The sequence below is a fragment of the Podarcis cretensis genome (assembly GCF_951804945.1).
Source record: "Podarcis cretensis genome assembly, chromosome: 3".
Classification (NCBI taxonomy): domain Eukaryota; kingdom Metazoa; phylum Chordata; class Lepidosauria; order Squamata; family Lacertidae; genus Podarcis; species Podarcis cretensis.
Window position 1 is genome coordinate 25,423,010 of NC_137172.1, and position 19,711 is coordinate 25,442,720.

Sequence of the window (19,711 nt, forward strand, 5' to 3'; positions counted from 1 at the left end):
TCCCTATACATACAAACACTCCCCCCCCCCGCCCAAGCAGATTATAGATATCTTTGTGTGAATCCTCAAGGACACAAATCACCTTCGGGGAGTCGCTGGGTGCGAATGTGGGTGGGGGGGAGCAGGGATGAGTGCGCTAAGCTCAGTCCCCCTCAGTTGCCATGCCTGTCAACCTCTGTGAGTTCGTGGCATTGTCTGAATCACAGAGGGAGCCCCCTGGAGTCCTGGAAGCCACCTGCTTCAGATGTTTGACTTCCAACTCGTGGAGGTGGGTAGCAGTTGAGGGGTAGGGACCTTAGTGTTCTCATCCCCATTTTGCCCTGCGTAATGCTTCTTGTAGGAGGGATTCATTTATTTTTCACATTTTTATCCCTCCTTTCCTCCAAAAGAGCTCAAAGTGACATACATGGTTCTCCCGCCCTATATATTTTACCCTCAGAACAATCCTGTGAAGCTTTCTGCCCGCAGAAACCAGCAAGAAAACCACTGGCAATAGATTTTCTGCCTGCCTGGATATGGTTGGCAGTGTGGCCAGTGTGGTGTAGTGGTTAAGAGCAGCTGATTCGTAATCTGGTGAACCGGGTTCGCTTCCCCGCTCCTCCACAGGCAGCTGCTGCGTTACTTTGGGCTAGTCACACTTCTTTGAAGTCTTTCAGCCTCACTCACCCCACAGGGTGTTTGTTGTGGGGAAGGAAGGGAAAGGAGAATGTTAGCCGCTTTAAGACTCCTTTGGGTAGTGTTAAAGCGGGATATCAAATCCAAACTCCTTCTCCTCCTCTGCATAGCTGGGGGTTTCTCAGCTGCTTATGCTTCTCTCCACATGTGGAGGTCAGCAGAGATGCACCAGGACACCATCCTAACTCCATTGGTTTTAGGGGCAGGCAGAGGTTAGGATTCCACTCTTACTCTTTTTTCTGAAAATGGGAAGTTTTAACAACAACAACAAAAACACCCACATGTATGTCTTCAGGAAAGCAAACTTATAGCATAAGCAGTGTACCACTTTGGTGCTTGCTGAAGGCTTTTTCATATCAACAAGCCAGCCAAATGCAGTTTAGTTTCCTGTATTGATTTATTTTAAAATTGATTCTTTTTATCCATGTTTTAAAGATGATTATTGTGTGTATATTTGTCTTTCAGTTTTTATGGATTTTAGATATACTTTGGTCAATTGTTTTATTTCTGTGCTGCTTAGAGAGTTCTTTGATTTAGTAGTTCATCATTTTTCTCTCTCTAAATAATGAAATATGTGCAAATAAATGAGGATGGTATCAATTAAAACAACTGGAGCCTATACGTAAAATAAGCAGGAAATGAGGTCTGCAGCACAGGTCATAAAACCAGTGTCATTTATGCCAATAAAGCAAGTTAAAGACTAATGATGAGCTGAAGCATGGTTTCACGAACACATTTGATAGTGGAAATAAATATCAAAGATAAGTTGGTGGCTGAAATTGCAAGACTTTGAGTATACATACATAGCTCTATATTTTGGGGCTGTTCTGCGGATCTGTCAAGATCCCTGTCAGGCTGCCAATGTACACAGGGAGGTCTCTGGTTTAGCTTGGCCCATTTTAACTTAAGTTTGCTAATCATTTCACCACTGGGAAAACCCCACACTCTGCCAGACCATTGAAGAACTGAGGGAAGGTGGGAAGGTGGGTGGAAGCTCACTTCTTAGCTGTCAACCAAAGAAAAAAAATGGTGGAGGTTGTTTTAGGGTGTCACCTCATTGATGTCAAAATATAGGCTGGTTCATAGAGGCTCATGAGTTGGTTCAGGACTCTCAAGTACATGATGCAATTTGCCCATGTTACGTCTTAAGTTGTCTGAATGCTGAAAACCTTCTGTTCAGGACCTCAACAGAAAACAGCACCAAAACACGGCCAACTCTGAAGAAAGCTTCAAACGGTTTCAAGACAAGAAAAAATACCGCCACAGACCTGAGCCTCTGTTCATACCACCACCTTCTTACAACCTCGCTGCATCCCACCTGGGCGCGACGCTGTACCAAAGCCAGCTTCGCTCTCCCCGCATCCTAGGAGACCACCTGCTTGACAGCATTCATGACCCCCCTCCTTACACCCCACCTCCCATGCTCAGCCCGGTACGTCATGGATCTGGCCTCTTCAGCAGCGTTATCACATCCGCTCATGGCGCGTCTCACCCCCAGCTGCCGCTCACACCTTTGACACCCACTCCCCGGATGCTTCTCTGTCGATCTAGTAAGTATGATGAGGCACTGTAAACCAGGGGGTCCCAAACTGTGGTCCATGGACCACCTGTGGTATGTGAGCTTCTTACAGGTGGTTCATGACATGTCCATATGGAATACACATATTGATTTTTAGTTGTGTTTTGTTGTACGTTTTATTTCTTGCATTTCATTTTACTGTATCGCGATGCAGATTCTGTGGAATGCAATTAAATGTAACCCAAGCCATTAAAGGACAGTTAAAAATCATACGGTATCTATCCCCAGTGCATTGCAGTTGCCACAACAGGCAGAAATTAAGTGTTCTGCCAAGGCCATTTTTTCAAGTGGTCCACGGGGGAGAAAGTTTAGGAACCACTTCTGTAAACTTACCCAGTTTCCATGCTGACGACTTTGCCTCACTTCTGTATAGCACAGTGTTGGTTTTTAAATCACACGGCATTTTATTTTGCAGTCACTCGGATAGCAGTTTCTCTCTTGCCCACACGTGACCGAAGAGGAGGGATTGTAGAATATCCCAAGGAACATGCCACCCTGAAAGACTCCTCCATTTGCCCCTGGAATCCATCCAATCCATTTTAGGATTGGGCTACATGATCATTTGCCCCACATAATACAGTGGTACCTCGGGTTACATATGCTTCAGGTTACAGACTCCACTAACCCAGAAATAGTATCTCGGGTTAAGAACTTTGCTTCAGGATGAGAACAGAAATCGTGCTCCAGTGGCAGCAGGAGGCCCCATTAGCTAATGCGATGCTTCAGGTTAAGAGCAGTTTCAGGTTAAGAACGGACCTCCAGAACGAATTAAGTACTTAACCCGAGGTACCACTGTATATCTGTTGATGAACTGTACCACTTGAGGCTGCAGGTGGGAGGTAGAATATATAAATGGTCACTCATGTTAAAAAAACAACAACAGCAAATAGCTTGCATATACAAAACTAGAATTTCTAGTCAAAGCCAGTGCTTTCCCCCCAGGGGGTACTCAAGGGTACCCAGCAGCAGCACCTCTTTTTGTTGTTGTTAAAAGGTGTGGCACTTTGTGTAACAACTTCATGATGAGTACTGGCACCTATTTCTCTAGAAAAAAGGGTTCTTGCCTCGTCTTCTCTCTGACCTGCTAGGGAGGTTTTTACACAAAGGAGCCTTCAAACTTTTGAATCCCAGCCCCTTCACTTGCAACCTCATGTGGTATAGTCCAGCAACAAAGATGCATTGTGTACAATTGTTAATGGTTGTGTTTGGCCTCCTCAAACTCCCCATCCTGGTCTGGTTTTGCACTGGTCTCTTATCAGCCCTGTGGACCAGGTGGGGCTTCTTGAGCATGGGGGCCATGATATCATTTCCACTTAGGTTCTTGTCATGAGAACTGTCTGGAAGAAAGGTGTGCGCAAAAAACCGTGTATGTTCTTAGACCTCGGGTACTGGAGTACCATGAAGAGATGAAGATAGCAGATAATGTTCAAAGGGGGCAGACATACATTGTTCCATTTGTACAACCTTCACTAGTTTGCAGTGGGACAGTTTTCACCATAGTTACACAATAGTTTAACAATCCTCCCCACCCCCCACCCCATTTCATCAGTGCAGAATAATTTTACGTGGCCTTGAGTAATTTCTTTAGCAGTTTTAACTCGCAATATTTTTTTACAAAATAGTCTCAAGTGTGAAGTTCATGCTAGTCATATATATAGATGCTGCCGAACATACGAATCTTTCTTAAGAACCTGTGGCCATCAGATTTTGTTGGACTCCAACTCCCATCGGCCGCAGCCAGCATGGCCAATAGCCAGGGATGATGGGAGTTTTAGTCCAGTAACTTCTTGAAGGTCACAGATTTGCCATCCCTGTCTACTTTGATGGATCTCAGGGAGAGGCTTTTCCCCATTCCCTGCTATCTTTATCCATGCGGGACTTGACATCTTTCCGCAGGGCCTGCAAGACAGAGCTGTTCCACCAGGCCTTTGGCCAGGGCACAGCCTGACTCCCTCCTTCGGTAATCTTCGCGGAGCCCTGGCCCAATGGTTGCCAGTGGTTTGATTTGAATTAATTTTATAATGAATGATTTTAGAGTGTTTTGTTGCGTTGTGCTGTTGTACTGTTTTATTGTTGTTAGCCGCCCTGAGCCCGGCTTCGGCTGGGGAGGGCGGGATATAAATAAAATTTATTATTATTATTATTATTATTATTATTATTATTATTATTATATTGGAAATGCCAGAGATTGAACCTAGAACTATCTGTATGGAAATACGTATTCTTATCCTTGAGCTATGGTTCAGGCAGTCAGTGGGTTGTATCCAGTGCTGGTTCTACTCAGAGTAGACCAATTGAAATTAATGGCTCTGACTAACTCGGGTCAATTAATTTCAGTGTTTCTACTTAGTTGGATACAACCCTTTGTCCCGAACAAGTTTTGTTTTCTGTTAGTTTTTCCCCAGAAAGATGCAAATCTGTACTGTGTGCCTGCCTGCACACAGAATGACATATTCTTCTTTTTCTTACAGATAGTGTTGATGGAGTCAGTGTCCCAATCACCCCAGGACCTGGAGAACAGACCATTGACGTAGAACCGTAAGAACTAGTCTCATGTACTCAGACATCACTTGGTAGCCACTGTAGTTTTATAAACTGAATGTGATCCAAAACATCTTGGGTCTAGTACAGTCGTACCTTGGTTCTCAAACGTAATCCGTTCCAGAAGTCCATTTGACTTCCAAAAACATTCAAAAACTGATACGCGGCTTCTGATTGGCTGCAGGAGCTTTCTGCACGCAATCAGAAGCCACACCGGATGTTCGGGTTCCAAAGAGCATTCAAAAACTGGAACACTTAGTTCCGGATTTTCAGCATTCGAGAACCAAGGTACAACTGTAGTTTACATGTTCACAGTAAGCCATAGTTAATGGTTTGCCATGAATGCAGAGCTTGCTTCTGCCTCACTTCTTCCCCTAGTGGAAGGAACAAACCATGACCCCTGGTTTTTGGTTTGGATTTAACACTTAACATTGTGCTGTGTTTGAGAGTGAAACTAACCACGATCCCTGTCTCAGATGTAACACTAAGCCAGGGATTGGGGTTTGTTGCTGAGCGAGGTGGAAAACAGAAGCGATCTGCCTGTTCTTGGTAAAAACCGCTAAGCATGGCTTAGTGTGACATGTGAATGCTGCCAGTAGTTTGCCTTGAAAATTTATTTTTTTAAAACAACAGCTGCAGCTTCTTATGTTGCTTCAGAAACTACTTCTGGAAGGACCCCTCAGTTTCAAGAACAATTATATCTGGTGTGGTGCCCTGGTCATGCACAGAGGGTGATCTTTGAGGTGGTACTTTTCGTGTAAAAGAACACCCGTGCAATGTTTTGCATTCTTCAACCAATATACAGTGGTACCTTGAGTTACAAACTTAATTTGTTCCGGTGGTCCGTTCTTAACCTGAGGCGCGCTTTCACTAATGGGGTCTCCCGCTTCTGCTGCGCCGCCACCACATGATTTCTGTTCTCATCCTGAGGTAAAGTTCTTAACCCAAGGTACTACTTTTGGGTTAGCGGAGTTTGTAACCCGAAGTGTTTGTAACCCGAGGTGTTTGTAACCCGAGATACCACTGTAAATAGCTCAGTCAGAGGTGATGGGGGAGGAGGTATATTTAAGCTCAAAATGAAGCATATGGAATTGACACTTTAAATACCCCAGAGGAAAGTATTCTTTCCTATGTTTAGTGACCCTTACACTTCCCATCCCTCTGTGTGGCAAACTGATGTAGTCAAAGACCCAGATTGCTCCTTGGGGGCTCGTAAAACCTGGCACTCATTGGGCACCATGTTTAAGCTTTTCAAACCATTAATAAAATCCCTGTCTCACTCAGCTTAACTATTAATGGAACAACGTTCAGCTAAACTAAGCATACATAACCATTTTCAACTGGTTGCTTGGCAGATAATAGCCAAGATGGGAATTCCTTTCCGCCTCACATCACAATTGCATTTTATTCATATTGTTTTTCATTACAATTATATCTGTTTAAAAAGTCCACATGGGGGCTGGAGAGTGAAGAACTGGAACAGCTCAGTTTTTAAAGCTTCCTTGTTTGCTAGCATTTGAATTGTCCTAACTCTGTTCCTTAACTCTTCTCTCAAGACAGAGCTTTGCCATTGAATTCCGTGACTATTTAATCACCCAGTTCTGTTGGGGCAGGGGCACAGTTTTAAAGACTTAGGTTAAGATGAAGTTTCATTTTGAGAGGTCCCTTGCTTTTCCTCACAGATTGTGCATTTTACGCTATGTCTGGGCCTGTTTGTTTGTTTGTTTGTTTGTTTGTTTGTTTGTTTGTTTGTTTGTTTATTACTGTATTGGCCTGAATGTAAGCCGCCCCCAAATATAGTCCACACCGCTAAAAGCAGATTTCTTAAACAATGGTACTTTTAAGAGTGCAACAATAGACTCCACTCAGGTTTTATACAAGTCAGGTTGAGCAGGGCGGAGTGTATCCTGTTTTCAGACTGGTATGGCATGGGACGCAGGTGGCGCTGTGGGTTACACCACAGAGCCTAGCACTTTCTGATCAGAAGGTCGGCGGTTCGAATCCCCACGACAGGGTGAGCTCCCATTGCTCGGTCCCTGCTCCTGCCAACCAAGCAGTCTGAAAGTATGTCAAAGTGCAAGTAGATAAATAGGTACTGCTCTGGCGGGAAGGTAAACGACGTTTCCGTGTGCTGCTCTGGTTTGCCAGAAGCGGCTTAGTCATGCTGGCCACATGACCCGGAAGCTGTATGCCGGCTCCCTCAGCCAGTAAAGCGAGATGAGCTCCACAACCCCAGAGTTGGCCACGACTGGACCTAATGGTCATGGGTCGCTTTACCTTTACCTATAGCATGGGTATATTCCATCTTTCCTCCAAGGAGCTCACAGTGACATACGTGGTTCTTCCTCCTCCTCTTTATCCTCACAACAACCCTGTGAGGTAGGTTTGGTTTAGAGTTAGTGACTGGCCCAGGGTCACCCAGTGAGTTTCCTGGCTGAGTGAGGATTTGAACCCTGGTCTTCCAGGCCCTAGTCCAACGCTTTAACCACAGTAGTTTGCCCACCAAACCTCAACGCCAAATTTTGGTGAGTGGGTGAAATGGGGAAGAGATGAAGTTTCTTTATATGCTTTCAGGCATATCAATATTGGATCGAGATTCCAAGCCGATATTCCTGAACTTGAAGACAGAGCGTTGGTGGGGGAAGAGGATCACATGGCAACTTTAGTTTGGAAACCAGGGCCAGAACTGGAAGATGAAGATATTCAGCAAAGAGGTACTGTGTTTTCTAACCCCTTTTGCAACTGATCAAAGCATCTCTGCCAAGTTTCCTGTCCCGGTTTATCGTTCCACCTCTGTGTCTTATGGCGTAAAAGTCATCGCTTCATTAAATGGGTACTGACCTTCACATGACTTGTCGTGTATCTGTGCAGAATAACACCTCTTGCTGTCCTTTAGCCTGATCACCACTTTGACACAGCTCAAAATGTGCCTTTTTCCTCAACCCATAGGAGTTTTTCGCCTGGCTGCTGGACTGTTCATATTTTTTGTTGGGTATTATTTTAATGCTTCTGTTTTCCTTATGCCTGGTTTATATAGTTTTCATATTTATTTGAACATTTATTTTGTCACGTATGACCCTGAGAACCTTGCGGGTTGTAGGACAACATATAAATCTGATAAAAATTATTACTGATACAGGCAGCGAGACCATTTTACATTCATCCAAGCAACATGTGACTGCCAACACATGGGGGGGGGGGGGACTCAGAACAGAACCCCCACGCAAAACGGTTGCCACCTGTTTTTATTTTATTTTGTTAGCTGTTCTAAATAGCTTAATTAATATTTAAGAGTGTCTAAGTGCTGTACAAAATACAATATAAAAACCCATAAAACAGGTAAAAGCAATATTATATTCCCCAGTGTTTAAAATAATGCTGGTAGTTGCATTTCAGCCTATATATGCGTTCGGCCACCCCCTCTGAAAGACTTGTCTAGTACAGTCGTAGCTTGGTACTCAAACGCCTTGCTACTCGCTCATTTTGGCCGCAAACCCAGAAGTAAGTGTTCCTGTTTGCGAACATTTTTCAGAAGCCGAACAATCAACGCGGCTTCTGCTTGAGTGAAGGAAGCCCCTGCAGCCTTGGTTTTCAAACAGTTTCGGGAGTCGAACAGACTCCTGGAACAGATTAAGTTCGAGAATCAAGGTACCACTGGTTTTCTGTTCCAACTTTCTCAAAATGAAAATCTGAGCTTGTAAGAATTAGAAGATTTGTGCTGACTTTATGACCCTTTCAGGTTTATGTTTTTGCTTACAGCCTGAATATTGGACAGGTTTGACAACACTGTTTTGAATTGTTTTCTTACAGTGACCAGCCTTTTAAATCTGTGTTGTTCAAGTGTATTGACTGGTGGGGGAACCAACCTTGAATATGGCTTGCATTCTCTCTTTGAGGCTAATGGAGACGTTATGGTAAGAGCAGCTTGTTTATCCTCTCCCAAATATGTGTTAAAATATGTGTAACAGGCTTCATGAGGAAACCGGGCACAAGCAAGCTTTTTCCAGTGACTAATTGGGAGAATTTAGCCTCTCTCTGGCGCCCTCCACTTTTCTTTCTCAAAAGAAACCTTTTATTTTATTATTCCTAGTTTTAATTTGTTCATTAAAAAACACATACCTTGCCTTTCTTTAGAAAAACATTCAAGACCGTCAGTTGACTTGTTTATTTCATAATGTTTATACACTGTTTGATTGTTAAAAAAAAGAAAAACAAAACCCTGGATGATGCTCGTTTAAAATACAGTTAACTAAAATGGCAGAATTACAGTAATACTCCAAATCAACAGTAGTTCAAATCATACTCGTGGAATACAAAATGCAAAACCAGCATCAACTAAAATCACACAGAACATCCTGGGTCTGAGGTCCATTTAAAAATGGTCAGAGAATGAAACAGGTGTATCTCGTGCAAAAGGTTGTTCCATTGGAATGGGGTTGTGCAGCACCATCTCCATCCCAAAATAGTCCAACAAGTTCATTAGTGCCTTGAGAAACCATCCTTTTGCAGATAAGGATGTGCATCAGCAATGTACTACTATTAAGGTGGTTTGAATGCATGGGTATCCCTTGCTGAGTCAGAACTAATATTCTCCCCTGCCGCCCATGTTTTTAAATCTCTCTCACACACATTCTTAATGTGCAGCTGCTGTAAAGGTAAAAAAGGTAAAGGACCCCTGGACGGTTAAGTCGAGTCAAAGGCAACTATGGGGTTGTGGTGCTCATCTCGCTTTCAGTCCGAGGGAGCCGGCGTTTGTCCACAGACAGCTTTCTGGGTCATGTGGCCAGCAGGACTAAATCGCTTCTGGTGCAAGGGAACACCATGACAGAAGCCAGAGCGCACGGGAACGCCGTTTACCTTCCCACCACCGCGGTACCTATTTATCTACTTGCACTGGTGTGCTTTCAAACTGCTACGTAGGCAGGAGCTGGGACAGAGCAACGGGAGTCCACCCCATCGTGGGGATTCGAACCGCCAACCTTCTGATCGGGAAGCTCAAGAGGCTCGGTGGTTTAGACCACAGCACCACCTGCGTCCTTCTGAGAGCTATAATTCCTTTTCACGTTTCCTTTGTTGTCTTTTTGTCCAGTGCATTGCATTTACCATGGTACTTTGGTTTGCTACATCTAAGCTTCCTAAATGTTACCAGGATAGCTCAGTGATGGGGTCCTCTTTGGAAGCACAGGCTCACGGGAATTGAAGCCCGTAGACGGTTATGAATCTGGAAGTGATGCAAAGCAGAGAACGAAAGTGAATTTGGAGAGATAACATTATTGAAGAAAATTGGAAGGCTTTAAATGAGGATTGGACAAATTCATAGAGGATAAAGCTGTTGGTGGCTATTCATCACTATATCTTTCTCGGTATTGGAGACAGTGTGCCTCTGAGTCCCAGTCACTGAGGAGTGCAAGAGAGAGGCTGTTACTGAGTTTGTGTCCTGTTTGTAGGCTTCCCATTGGCATCCAGATAACCACTGTAAGAACAGAGCATTGCACTTGATGGGCTTTGCTCTGATCTAACATTGGCAGGATTATTGCAATAACCTGCAGTTTTATAAGAGTATATATTTAAAGTAGATGAATAAATGAGCAAATTAAGTTAATTTGGATATGCAGAAGGTATTAAAAATAAATTTAAGGAACTGCAGAAAGAGGGGGAAGGAAGTCAAGTTTTGAAATGTTAAAATGATTGTAAAATTATAGTGAAATGTATAAATCTGGAAAGCATAAATAAATTTTAAGAAAAAGGATTGCTGAGATAATGTATAAGGGGCTCTTAGTGCACATAGAACAAATGACATGCAAATATTATTATTTTATTACATTATTATAAGAAGCAAAGGAGTCATAACAATTAAGAGTCATAGAGTCTTAAAAGAAGATGGAGTCATAATAATTAAGAACAAGTTGTATACAATTCTGCTTGCCTCTCTTTGTCCTGCAGGTCGCTCTGGAGATGCTCCTTTTGTTGAAGCCAGCAAGAGCAAAATCGCATCCTCTGGCAAGTTATCACTATGCTGGTAAGTTCCTGAACGGATGAGTTAAAAGGATTACCTAATAAAGGCTAGTTCTGTGTGTGAGTCCTTTACTCGTGGAAGGAATGCAGCTGCCTAGTGTCACTGATGAAGTTCAGAGAAAATAGTTATTCCATTGACAGTATACATACACACCTACTTGCAGAAATCATAGAATCTTCGAACTGCAGAGTTAGAAGTGACCCCTGCAATGCAGGAATCTCAACATGTGCTTCCCCATCCAATTTGAAACCATACCGGAACCTGCTTAGCTTTGCAAATGTGATAGCAGTTTTATTTTTGTACCATGGGGCAGGCACACCCCCACCCTCGATTATTATCCGTTTGTTTCTTTTAGGTTCAGACCAGTGGACACCCGTTGAAAGAAAGCTGTTCAGCAAAGCATTACACACATACGGCAAAGATTTTATTTTGGTACAGAAAATGGTAAGGCTTGTTGTCCTTGTTCGAGCTTTGTTGACATTCCTGATCTGGTTTTCAGCCACTAAGTTAGTTTCATCATATGAAAGTAGAACATTATCATCAACATCATCAATATCCCCTGTTGCTTTTCTTTGCCACTTTCCCGCAAAAACCAGGCCCAAAGTGATTCACAGCGTAGCAAATGAACAATAAATATAATGACTGGAAAATATGAGTATCAATGGGTTTAAAAATAAGAAGAGAGATCCACACGGCATCGTATAAAACAATGCAAAAAAGTGAAACAGATTTAGTATTTCCATTTAAGCAATAACGTCAACACACAAATAGAAAAGTAGGATTCAAAACATTGCCCTGTTCCATGCAGTGTACCTGTTTAATTGTTTGGTTCCGAAACTCAGTCTCCGTCCCAAGGACCCTAACCCCATCTCCCACGCAGACTCCGTCTCCCTGGCTCTCACCCAGAGGGGCCTTATGCTCACCATTATCATGTGCTGTTACCCACATGGTGGACATTTAACTTTCCTTCCACACTCTCCCACCAAGCATTGCTCATTCACCCAGGGTGGGGGGAATTCATACATTTTAGCTTATGAGAGACTCCTCTAAGCATTCAGTTTATTTTACTGTGTCTGTGATACCGAGCAGGAATTCGTTGCTGAAATTAGAGTGGGGGAGAGGAAATGTTGAAGGGTAGAGGGCATCTGCGTTGAAGTGGGGAGACCCAAGTTCATATTCCCTACTTGGTAAATGAATCTCACTGGTAGCATAGAGCCCAGCCCCTCCTCTTAGCCCAGCCCCTCTCCCAGTCATAGCTGTCAACCTTCCCCCTTTTTTTGCGGGAAATTCCCTTATTCCAGTGCCGTTTCCCGCTGCTTTCCCAGACTGTTAGATATCCCGTAGGCTGTCCCCGGGACAGGTGAGGCTGCTGATCCCTTATTTTCGAGGCTGCTGATCCCTTATTTTCAAATCTGAAAGTTGACAGCTATGCTCCCAGTCTAAACAGGACTGTCACCCAGTGCTCCCTAATGGACTGGCAGGATAAAAATGAGCATGTGACTGGGAGCATAGGTAAAAATACTTCCATAAGATCTGTAGCCCAATTCATGCTTTCAAGCCTTCTTCCGCTCTTTGTGATCAAGACACGAGTGAGTGGTGTTTTTGGTGTTGTGCTGAACGCTACACAATTGTAGATCAATGTTGCAACATCTGAATTACTGTTTGACTGCAGGTGAAGTCGAAGACGGTGGCCCAGTGTGTGGAATACTATTATACCTGGAAGAAAATCATGCATTTAGGAAGAAAGCACAGAACACGCTTAGCAGAAGTGAAAAATGAATGCCTGGTAAGAGCCACCCTCCGTTTTATTTTTCTAGCTTGTGAACTTGTGCTCTCCAGATATTTATTTCTGACATTGTTCCAAGGTTCAGAAATTCCCTGGCATCTCCAGTTTAAAGGATCAGATAGCAAGGAATAGGAAAGACCTCTTAACTGGAGAGCCACTGCTAGCCAGGGTGCTCAAAGTTGGTGAAAGCAGCTTTTACCAGCTGTTCAACTTGATTTTTCAAGCTGGGAAGAGGTCAGCCAACTTGGGGAACGACCCCTCCCACCTTCAGAGCTGAGAGAAGAGCTTTCCTGTCTCCCATTTACTTAAGGCATGCTTGCTCTCCACCCCACCTCCCCTAAAATCCCTTTTGAATTTCAGAGTAGTGGTGAAGACGATGAATTAGAGGAAGAGGAGCAGACAGAGGAGGACAAGAAGTCAGTCAAAGAGGAAGCCGAAATTCAGAATTCTCCCGAGCCGCCTTCAATTATTGCTGCTGAGCCTATTAACCTGCCTTCCTTGCAAAGCCCCACACTTCCAGCGACCTCATTTACATGTGAAATGCCGGACTGCGGAGCGGTAAGTGGACTTGGAAACATTTTAATTCTATGGTACAGCTGTGCTTGGAATGTTACGTCCAGTTCGGGTTGCCCCGCCTCAGAAAGGGATATTGTAGTGCTGGAAAAAGGTCAGAAGAGGGCAACCCAAAACCGTCAGGGAGATGGATCAACTCGCCTTTGATGAAAGGGTAAAACATTTGGGGAGGGCTTGTTGAATTGGCTGACCGCCATCATAGGAAGAAAAAGGTTGGAGATCTCCCAAGTACACAAGAAAAGGTTTATTAAGGCCAACACATTTTGGAGAAAATCCTCCTCATTGAGTGCTCTAGGAACCAAGCTGCAGCTGTGCTTTACAGACTGGGTCACAAACTGTTATTCAAGAGTCCCCCTGAAGAAAGATTTATTCCAAAACACACGAGGCCTCAGAAGTCTCTTCCTAGGTGCCTAGAGGTCTCTTCCCTTTTTCTTCCTTCCCCTTTCTGTTTAAGACGGTGGTCAAGAAAAACAAAGTTGGGCTAGATGGAAGTTTTTAACTGGTCCAGCAGGATTCTCCTTATGTTTTTAAGCAAGCAACCAGAATGAGAGCACACCAAGTCCCTGTTTAGAAATGCTTTGATATGACACATGAAGAGCCTGCTGAATCAGGCCAGAGGTCCGTCGTAGTGCAACATCCAGTTGTCACAGTGGCCTGTGGGAAACTCTTGATTGCACTTCACTTTTGTGACTCAGAACTGTAGCTTTGCAAGGGACCACGAGGGCCCTCTTGCCCAAACCCCCGCAATGCATGATTCTTTTGCCCAACATGCCTTGAACCCACAACCCTGAGATTAAGAGTCTCGGGCTCTACCAACTGAGCTATCCTTTTGCCCCCTAGATGTTCAACTCCAGACCAGCTCTGAATGGCCACGTTCGCATTCATGGCGGTACAAACTCTGTGACGAAAACCCGCAGCGGGAGCCACGGTTCGAAGCAGAAATCCAGCTCCCAGAATGATTGCGGCCCTGCCAAAAGCTCCCCAGCGCACAGTACGACAAGTGGCGAGACAGACCCAACTACACTTTTCCCTTGTAAAGAATGTGGCAAGTGAGTAGATGTGGGAAACACAGAGAGAACTTAGTTGTTTCATCGGGGGGGGGGGGGGAATAAACTGAGATGTTAGGAATGGGGCTCCCTAGAATGGTATAAACCACTGTATAAACCAGGGGTAGGGAACCTTTGGCCCAGGTTCAAAATGTGCCCCACCAGGCCTCCCTGTCCGGCCTTTGGGATGTGCCTGAGGCCACACACCCTTCCCAGACCACATCCCTGGCTGGTCCTGCTGCGATCCCTCCTTGGGTTACCTGCAGTGTTTTGACACCTAAACAGAAGATGGGAAACTTCTTAATGTAGCCAATCCCAGGGTAGTTTGCTGCCAGCACCAATCAGCTGATAGGCACTGACAGCAAGACCGCTTGGCTGCACCAGGGGCTTCTATGTCTTCAGGGTGGGGAACTAGATCTGGCCACTGGACTGGATCCCCATCTCCCCCACTTGCTGTAGACCAAGTTTGAGAGGTGGATGGAGCCACCTGGGGCTTGAAATGTGCAACTTTCTTCAATCAATCGGCTATTTCGAAGTAACGCGTGGCATGCCGGCCTTTTTGCAGGAACTGACAAGCAGGTGATTGTGGTTGTTTGTGAAGTACTTTGTATGGTGTACCACTGGACTATGAATCTTTGGGTGGTCTGCATCATAGCAGCAGAAAATTGGCTGTGCTTGCAGGACGTCCCAGGTTCAAACCCCAGCATCTCCAGGGAGGGTTGGAAACATTCCCTGCCTGAATTCCCGGAGTGCTGCTTCCAGGTAGTGCAGACAGTTCTGAGCTAGATGGACCAGTGGTCTGAATCAGTATAGAGCAGCTGTGTTTTGCAGGTACTGCTGATCAGCTGGTAAGTTATGCCTTTGACCCAGCCGCATCTTTTACCCGTCCCACACCTGGCATCGTATATAATGTCAAGGGTTGGACAGGTGAGTGTGTGGTGTGGCCAAAAGAGCCTCACAGTCCAAATCTGGAGGCCTGGCAGGTCTGATGAAGGCCAGATGGTTCCCTGCTGCTGCTCCCTGCGAGACTTTGCTGTCAGCTCCCCTTGGGACTTCTTGTAACAACCACCCTTTCAGCAGTGAGACATGCTTGGCCCAAAGGATCCTGGAGAATGAGGGAATTGGTGTCTGAGGATGCATACCCTCTGTTGCTCATTATTTCAACCCAGAGTTCTTTTCTACAAAGGAACTTCTAGCAGCAAAAGGGCCTGGTCTGCCTCCATCCCTTGATGACCGGAGGGGTGTTGGGAGAGCAGAGGGCACCCATCCTTGGAGCCCAGTTCTCCCCTTGCCTTCCAGTATCCTTCCATTGGTAACAAGGCAGCCTCCTTCCCCCCTTGAAATGATCATTCAAGGGCTTAACTAACACCTTAAGTTTATTCTGGTTCCCTTCTTGTGAATGCTTGGAAACAGTGCTGGATTTAGGGCAGTGCGGGCAGTTACCCCAGACAGGCAGCTGAGCTGACAGGGTGCAAAATAATAGTAGTAATAGTAGTAGTAATAATAATAGTAATACAATGGTACCTCTGGTTGCGAACGGGATCCATTCTGGAGGCCCATTCACAACATGAAAAGAATGCAACCCGCAGCGACGCGTTCGCTCATGCGCAGGTTACGATTCGCCGCTTCTGCGCATGCGCATGACGTCATTTTGCGCTTCTATACATGCGCGAGCGGCAAAACCCGGAAGTAACCCTTTCCGGTACTTCTGGGTCGCCGCAGGACGTAACCTGAAAGAACGTAACATGAAGCAGACGTAACATGAGGTATGACTGTACTAACGCTGCTACTACTACTACTGCTGCTACTACTACTAGCCAGATAGGCAGGATATTATTATTAATAATAATAATAATAATAATAATAATAATAATTTTATTATATTGCCAAAGTCTGCCTGCTTTTTCAAGCATTTAACTGTATATTCAACTAACACCTACACTTTTTGGATGTTCACAATAGCACACAGGTCCCCATATACTCAAAATAATTGTTTCTGAAATCTGCTCTCTCTCTCTGCATTCCTTTCTCTTCCTCTCCCCCCCCCACTAGGATGTTTTTCAAAATCAAAAGCCGGAATGCTCACATGAAAACACACCGGCAGCAGGAAGAGCAGCAGCGGCAGAAAGCCCAGAAGGCGGCTGTTGCAGCTGAAATGGCGGCTACGATTGCAAGGACCACGGGGCCCTCTGGGCATAGCTTGATACCCTTGGATCATTTGGACTTGATTAAGCAGGTTGAGGAAGCCGACGACCTCAGCAGTGATGTTGTTCAGGAATTGGGAGAGGTCATGGACGGTACTGAAGTAATAGACCCTGACCTCTTACTGGATGAAGAAGACACAGATTTGCTTCAGGATGATGTGGAGCTGTAGAGAGAGAAAAAGCCATTCTGTAAAATTATAGATGCCTGTTGGAATTATTTTCCTTCGGCTGGGAGGGTTAAGTGTTTACTTCCCTTTTATTTTAAACTATCTGAATAGTTTGAATGTTTTGTTTTTGTTTGTAACTCGGGGGTGGAGGAGGGTGGGATAAATCTGGTTATTGCTGTTGGTCCTTTTACTTTTTGCAACTATGATTGCAAAAAGATTCATTTTCCCCCTCATTCGAAAGGTATTTTTTGTCAAATACCTTGCAAACTAGTTGGTTCTGAGAAGTCTTATTTCCTTACTGTTTCCTTTCAGGCATTTACGTGACAAGTCCCCAAATTAATTTGCAACACCTCAGGGTTTTTGTTTTCCCTCCCACCCCACCCCACCCCCTGTACGAGTAGATTTTGGTTTCTTTTTCTTTTCAAAACATGTTTCATTTTGTGCCTTCAGCTCTGGCCTCAAAACATCTGCCACAACAAAGAATGCTGTCTCTGCAATAAACAGAAGCTGAGACTTGGATTGTTGGCATCTGAAAGTTTTGCTCTAACATGTCGCTGGGGCTGTTAGAGGGCCTCTCTGCTGATAAGACAAGTAGCTGTGGCGAGTTCTTTCCCATTGCGCAGAATGTTCTGTGGTGGATGGAAGCTTCCAAGATGCCTTCAGATTTCCTTCTTAACAAGAAGACTGGCTTTGTACTTGGCTCTGTAGAAATGGATGGGCTCTGCGGCCTATTCCTCTTTACTTTGACCCAGAAGAAATTTGAGCGGCCCTGAAAGGAGCGAGAACAGCTAGATTAGCCCTCTGCGAATCTGCATTCACTTCCTTCTTTTCCTTTTATGAGGCAATCTGTTTCTTTGAGGGCTCTACTCACGTTGTGCACTTCAGAGCTCCTGGTTAAACAGGATTGAGGGAGGGATACAGTGAAATCAGAAGTCGGCAGGCTTCACCATGGGAGATGCTGCTGAGGCACATCTCAAAAATCTTTTGACTGGAGACTACTGGCTTGGATGCTTGGACTTGGATGTGCATTAGTGATAGGAATGCACTGAAAAAACTCCATTTGCAAAAGTTTTATCACTTTTTTGTTTTAAAAAGGTTATCCTTGAGAGTATGCAGGGATTTATTACTGTTAATTATTATTATTATTATTATTTGTTGCCTAGAGGCAGTGGTACTTATCAAGACCTTTCCTCACCGAAAGAAGGGGGGGGGGGAGATTTCCACTTTGAGGTAAATCGGTCCTTTTTTCTAAGCGTGTTAAGATTTTCATCGTGGACAGTGGCCGTTTATGTATGTATGTAAGAAATAAATAAAAATTACATAGCTTGGCTGATAATGTTAGCATAAATATACACAGTGGGGGTTTTATGCCTGCCAGGACTCTTATGGAGCCATAGGTTTGCTCTTGGAAGCGATAAAGCCCAGCAAACATTTAGCAGTTTGGGTTAGGGGGTGGCGGGTATGGAAACGCAATAAAGAAACACACACACACACCTCTTCTATATGAAATTTTTATCAGACCACAGCTTCCTCATTCCTGTTCAGGGAAGTCAGCATGTTCAACTTTGGAATGACTTGGCTAGGCAGCTTGCACCTTTCTCCTTCCCAGAGCTAGGAGTGGGATCATTCCCCAGGCACGGTCTTCTTGTGCATCACCTCTATTGCTTATAAAACTTGCAAAGTATGATGGGTAAAGTTGCAAAGTATGATGGGGAAAGTTGCAAAGTATGATGGGAAAATAGACAGTTACTATATCTTATGTAGACCAGAGCCCTAGAAAAAGTTAAGTGTCAGAAACATCTTTATTTCTCTCAATCAAAGCCAAACCGTTCATAGCCATGCTCCCACTTGGTTCAAAAGCTGCTCCAGTCATGGGTGACACTGGTGAGACGTGGCTCTTGGATGCCCCCAAATCAGATGAAGATTTACCCTCTTAAGCCAGGGCCACTTTAGACAACTGAAATTGTCTCCACTTGGCACATCCCCCAAGCATTTCAGAAAAAAAAGTAGCACCTGTCCCAGGGTGTTCCCAGTTTCCACCCAATAGTTCTCAGCGGTGATTCAGGGTTGAAAAGAAATGTGTTGCTTTGTTCACTTAAACTGCTGCCAGAAAACCGTGGTCATATACAAGTTTTCCAGGCAATTGCATCTCCAGTTGGACTCACATCCTCTGTGTGGCCGTTCCCCTGAGGATCTGCACGGAGACAATCTCAGAGAAGATGAACTGGCTTTCAGTATGAGTGGACCGATTTATAATCATTGAAAGCATTTTGATAAATGCAGAGGAACTATTTGGGTGTTCCTTGCAAACTACTCCTCTCTTTTCCCCAAGCTTTCTCCCTGAGAATCTGTTCTTATCAGGGAACAGCTAGTGTCACCCAGGTTGTCTTTGGAGAATTGGATATGGTTCTTGAGTGTGTCTGCCCATCTCAGTCAAGGGGTGTGATTTGCCTTCACCTGTTGCTGTTGCCCAACATAGCTGATGGAGAGAACTGGCAACTTGCATGCTGCGTGAGATGTTTCTCATATGTCCAGCTGACCACTGACAGGGGTTAGCTAATGTAGGGAGTTATGTGACACCTATAAGCATGCCTGCTCTCATATGAAATGTTTGCTGGCAAGTGACATTTGCCGTGTTCTTAGTGAGATGCTGGTAACTGCATGTCTGAGCAGAATATTTTCTCTCTCTCGCTATTATTTTCAAAAGGAATGTAATGTCCCTCCCAGTTTTCATTGACTGGCAATTACTGGGACAGACCCTTAGGAATTCTCAGTAGTCAGGGATTGTGTATTTTCCATCTGTAATCTAATCGGATTCTGTTGTTAGCAGCTTGGCAGGGGACTGGCATAATGGTGTTGTTGTGTAGGTCAGTATCTGATCAGCTCGCTGATTATTTGTTTTAGCCATTGGCCATAACAGTTACATGTGGTTGCAGTAAAAAAAAAATGCATCAAAAACAAAAAATAGAGGAGCATCATAAAACAAAATATATCCAGCCTATAGGCAACTAATTACACAAGCATCCAGATTTTTTTGTCAAAAGTTTTGTAGCAGCCAAGGCAAACATAGCCACAGTTCCAGAGATCTCTATCCTGTTTGCAATGGAAAAAATATTATTTCTGC

At 44.4% G+C, this 19,711-nt stretch overlaps 1 protein-coding gene across 11 annotated transcripts in view; it reads left to right on the forward strand.

Annotated features, from left to right (window-relative positions):
* TRERF1 (transcriptional regulating factor 1) overlaps window positions 1-18,292 on the forward strand; it is a 77,992-nt gene extending 59,700 nt beyond the window's left edge. For all 11 annotated transcript variants that reach the window (XM_079968484.1, XM_079968485.1, XM_079968486.1 and 8 more), the window contains 10 exons: window positions 1,856-2,225; window positions 4,726-4,792; window positions 7,370-7,509; window positions 8,606-8,709; window positions 10,739-10,814; window positions 11,167-11,255; window positions 12,484-12,597; window positions 12,958-13,155; window positions 14,011-14,219; window positions 16,269-18,292. In XM_079968484.1, coding sequence (XP_079824610.1) covers window positions 1,856-2,225; window positions 4,726-4,792; window positions 7,370-7,509; window positions 8,606-8,709; window positions 10,739-10,814; window positions 11,167-11,255; window positions 12,484-12,597; window positions 12,958-13,155; window positions 14,011-14,219; window positions 16,269-16,590 — 1,689 coding nt within the window. In that variant the 3' untranslated portion in view covers window positions 16,591-18,292. The remainder of the gene's footprint in view (window positions 1-1,855; window positions 2,226-4,725; window positions 4,793-7,369; window positions 7,510-8,605; window positions 8,710-10,738; window positions 10,815-11,166; window positions 11,256-12,483; window positions 12,598-12,957; window positions 13,156-14,010; window positions 14,220-16,268) is intronic.
* The last annotated feature ends 1,419 nt before the right edge of the window (window positions 18,293-19,711 follow it).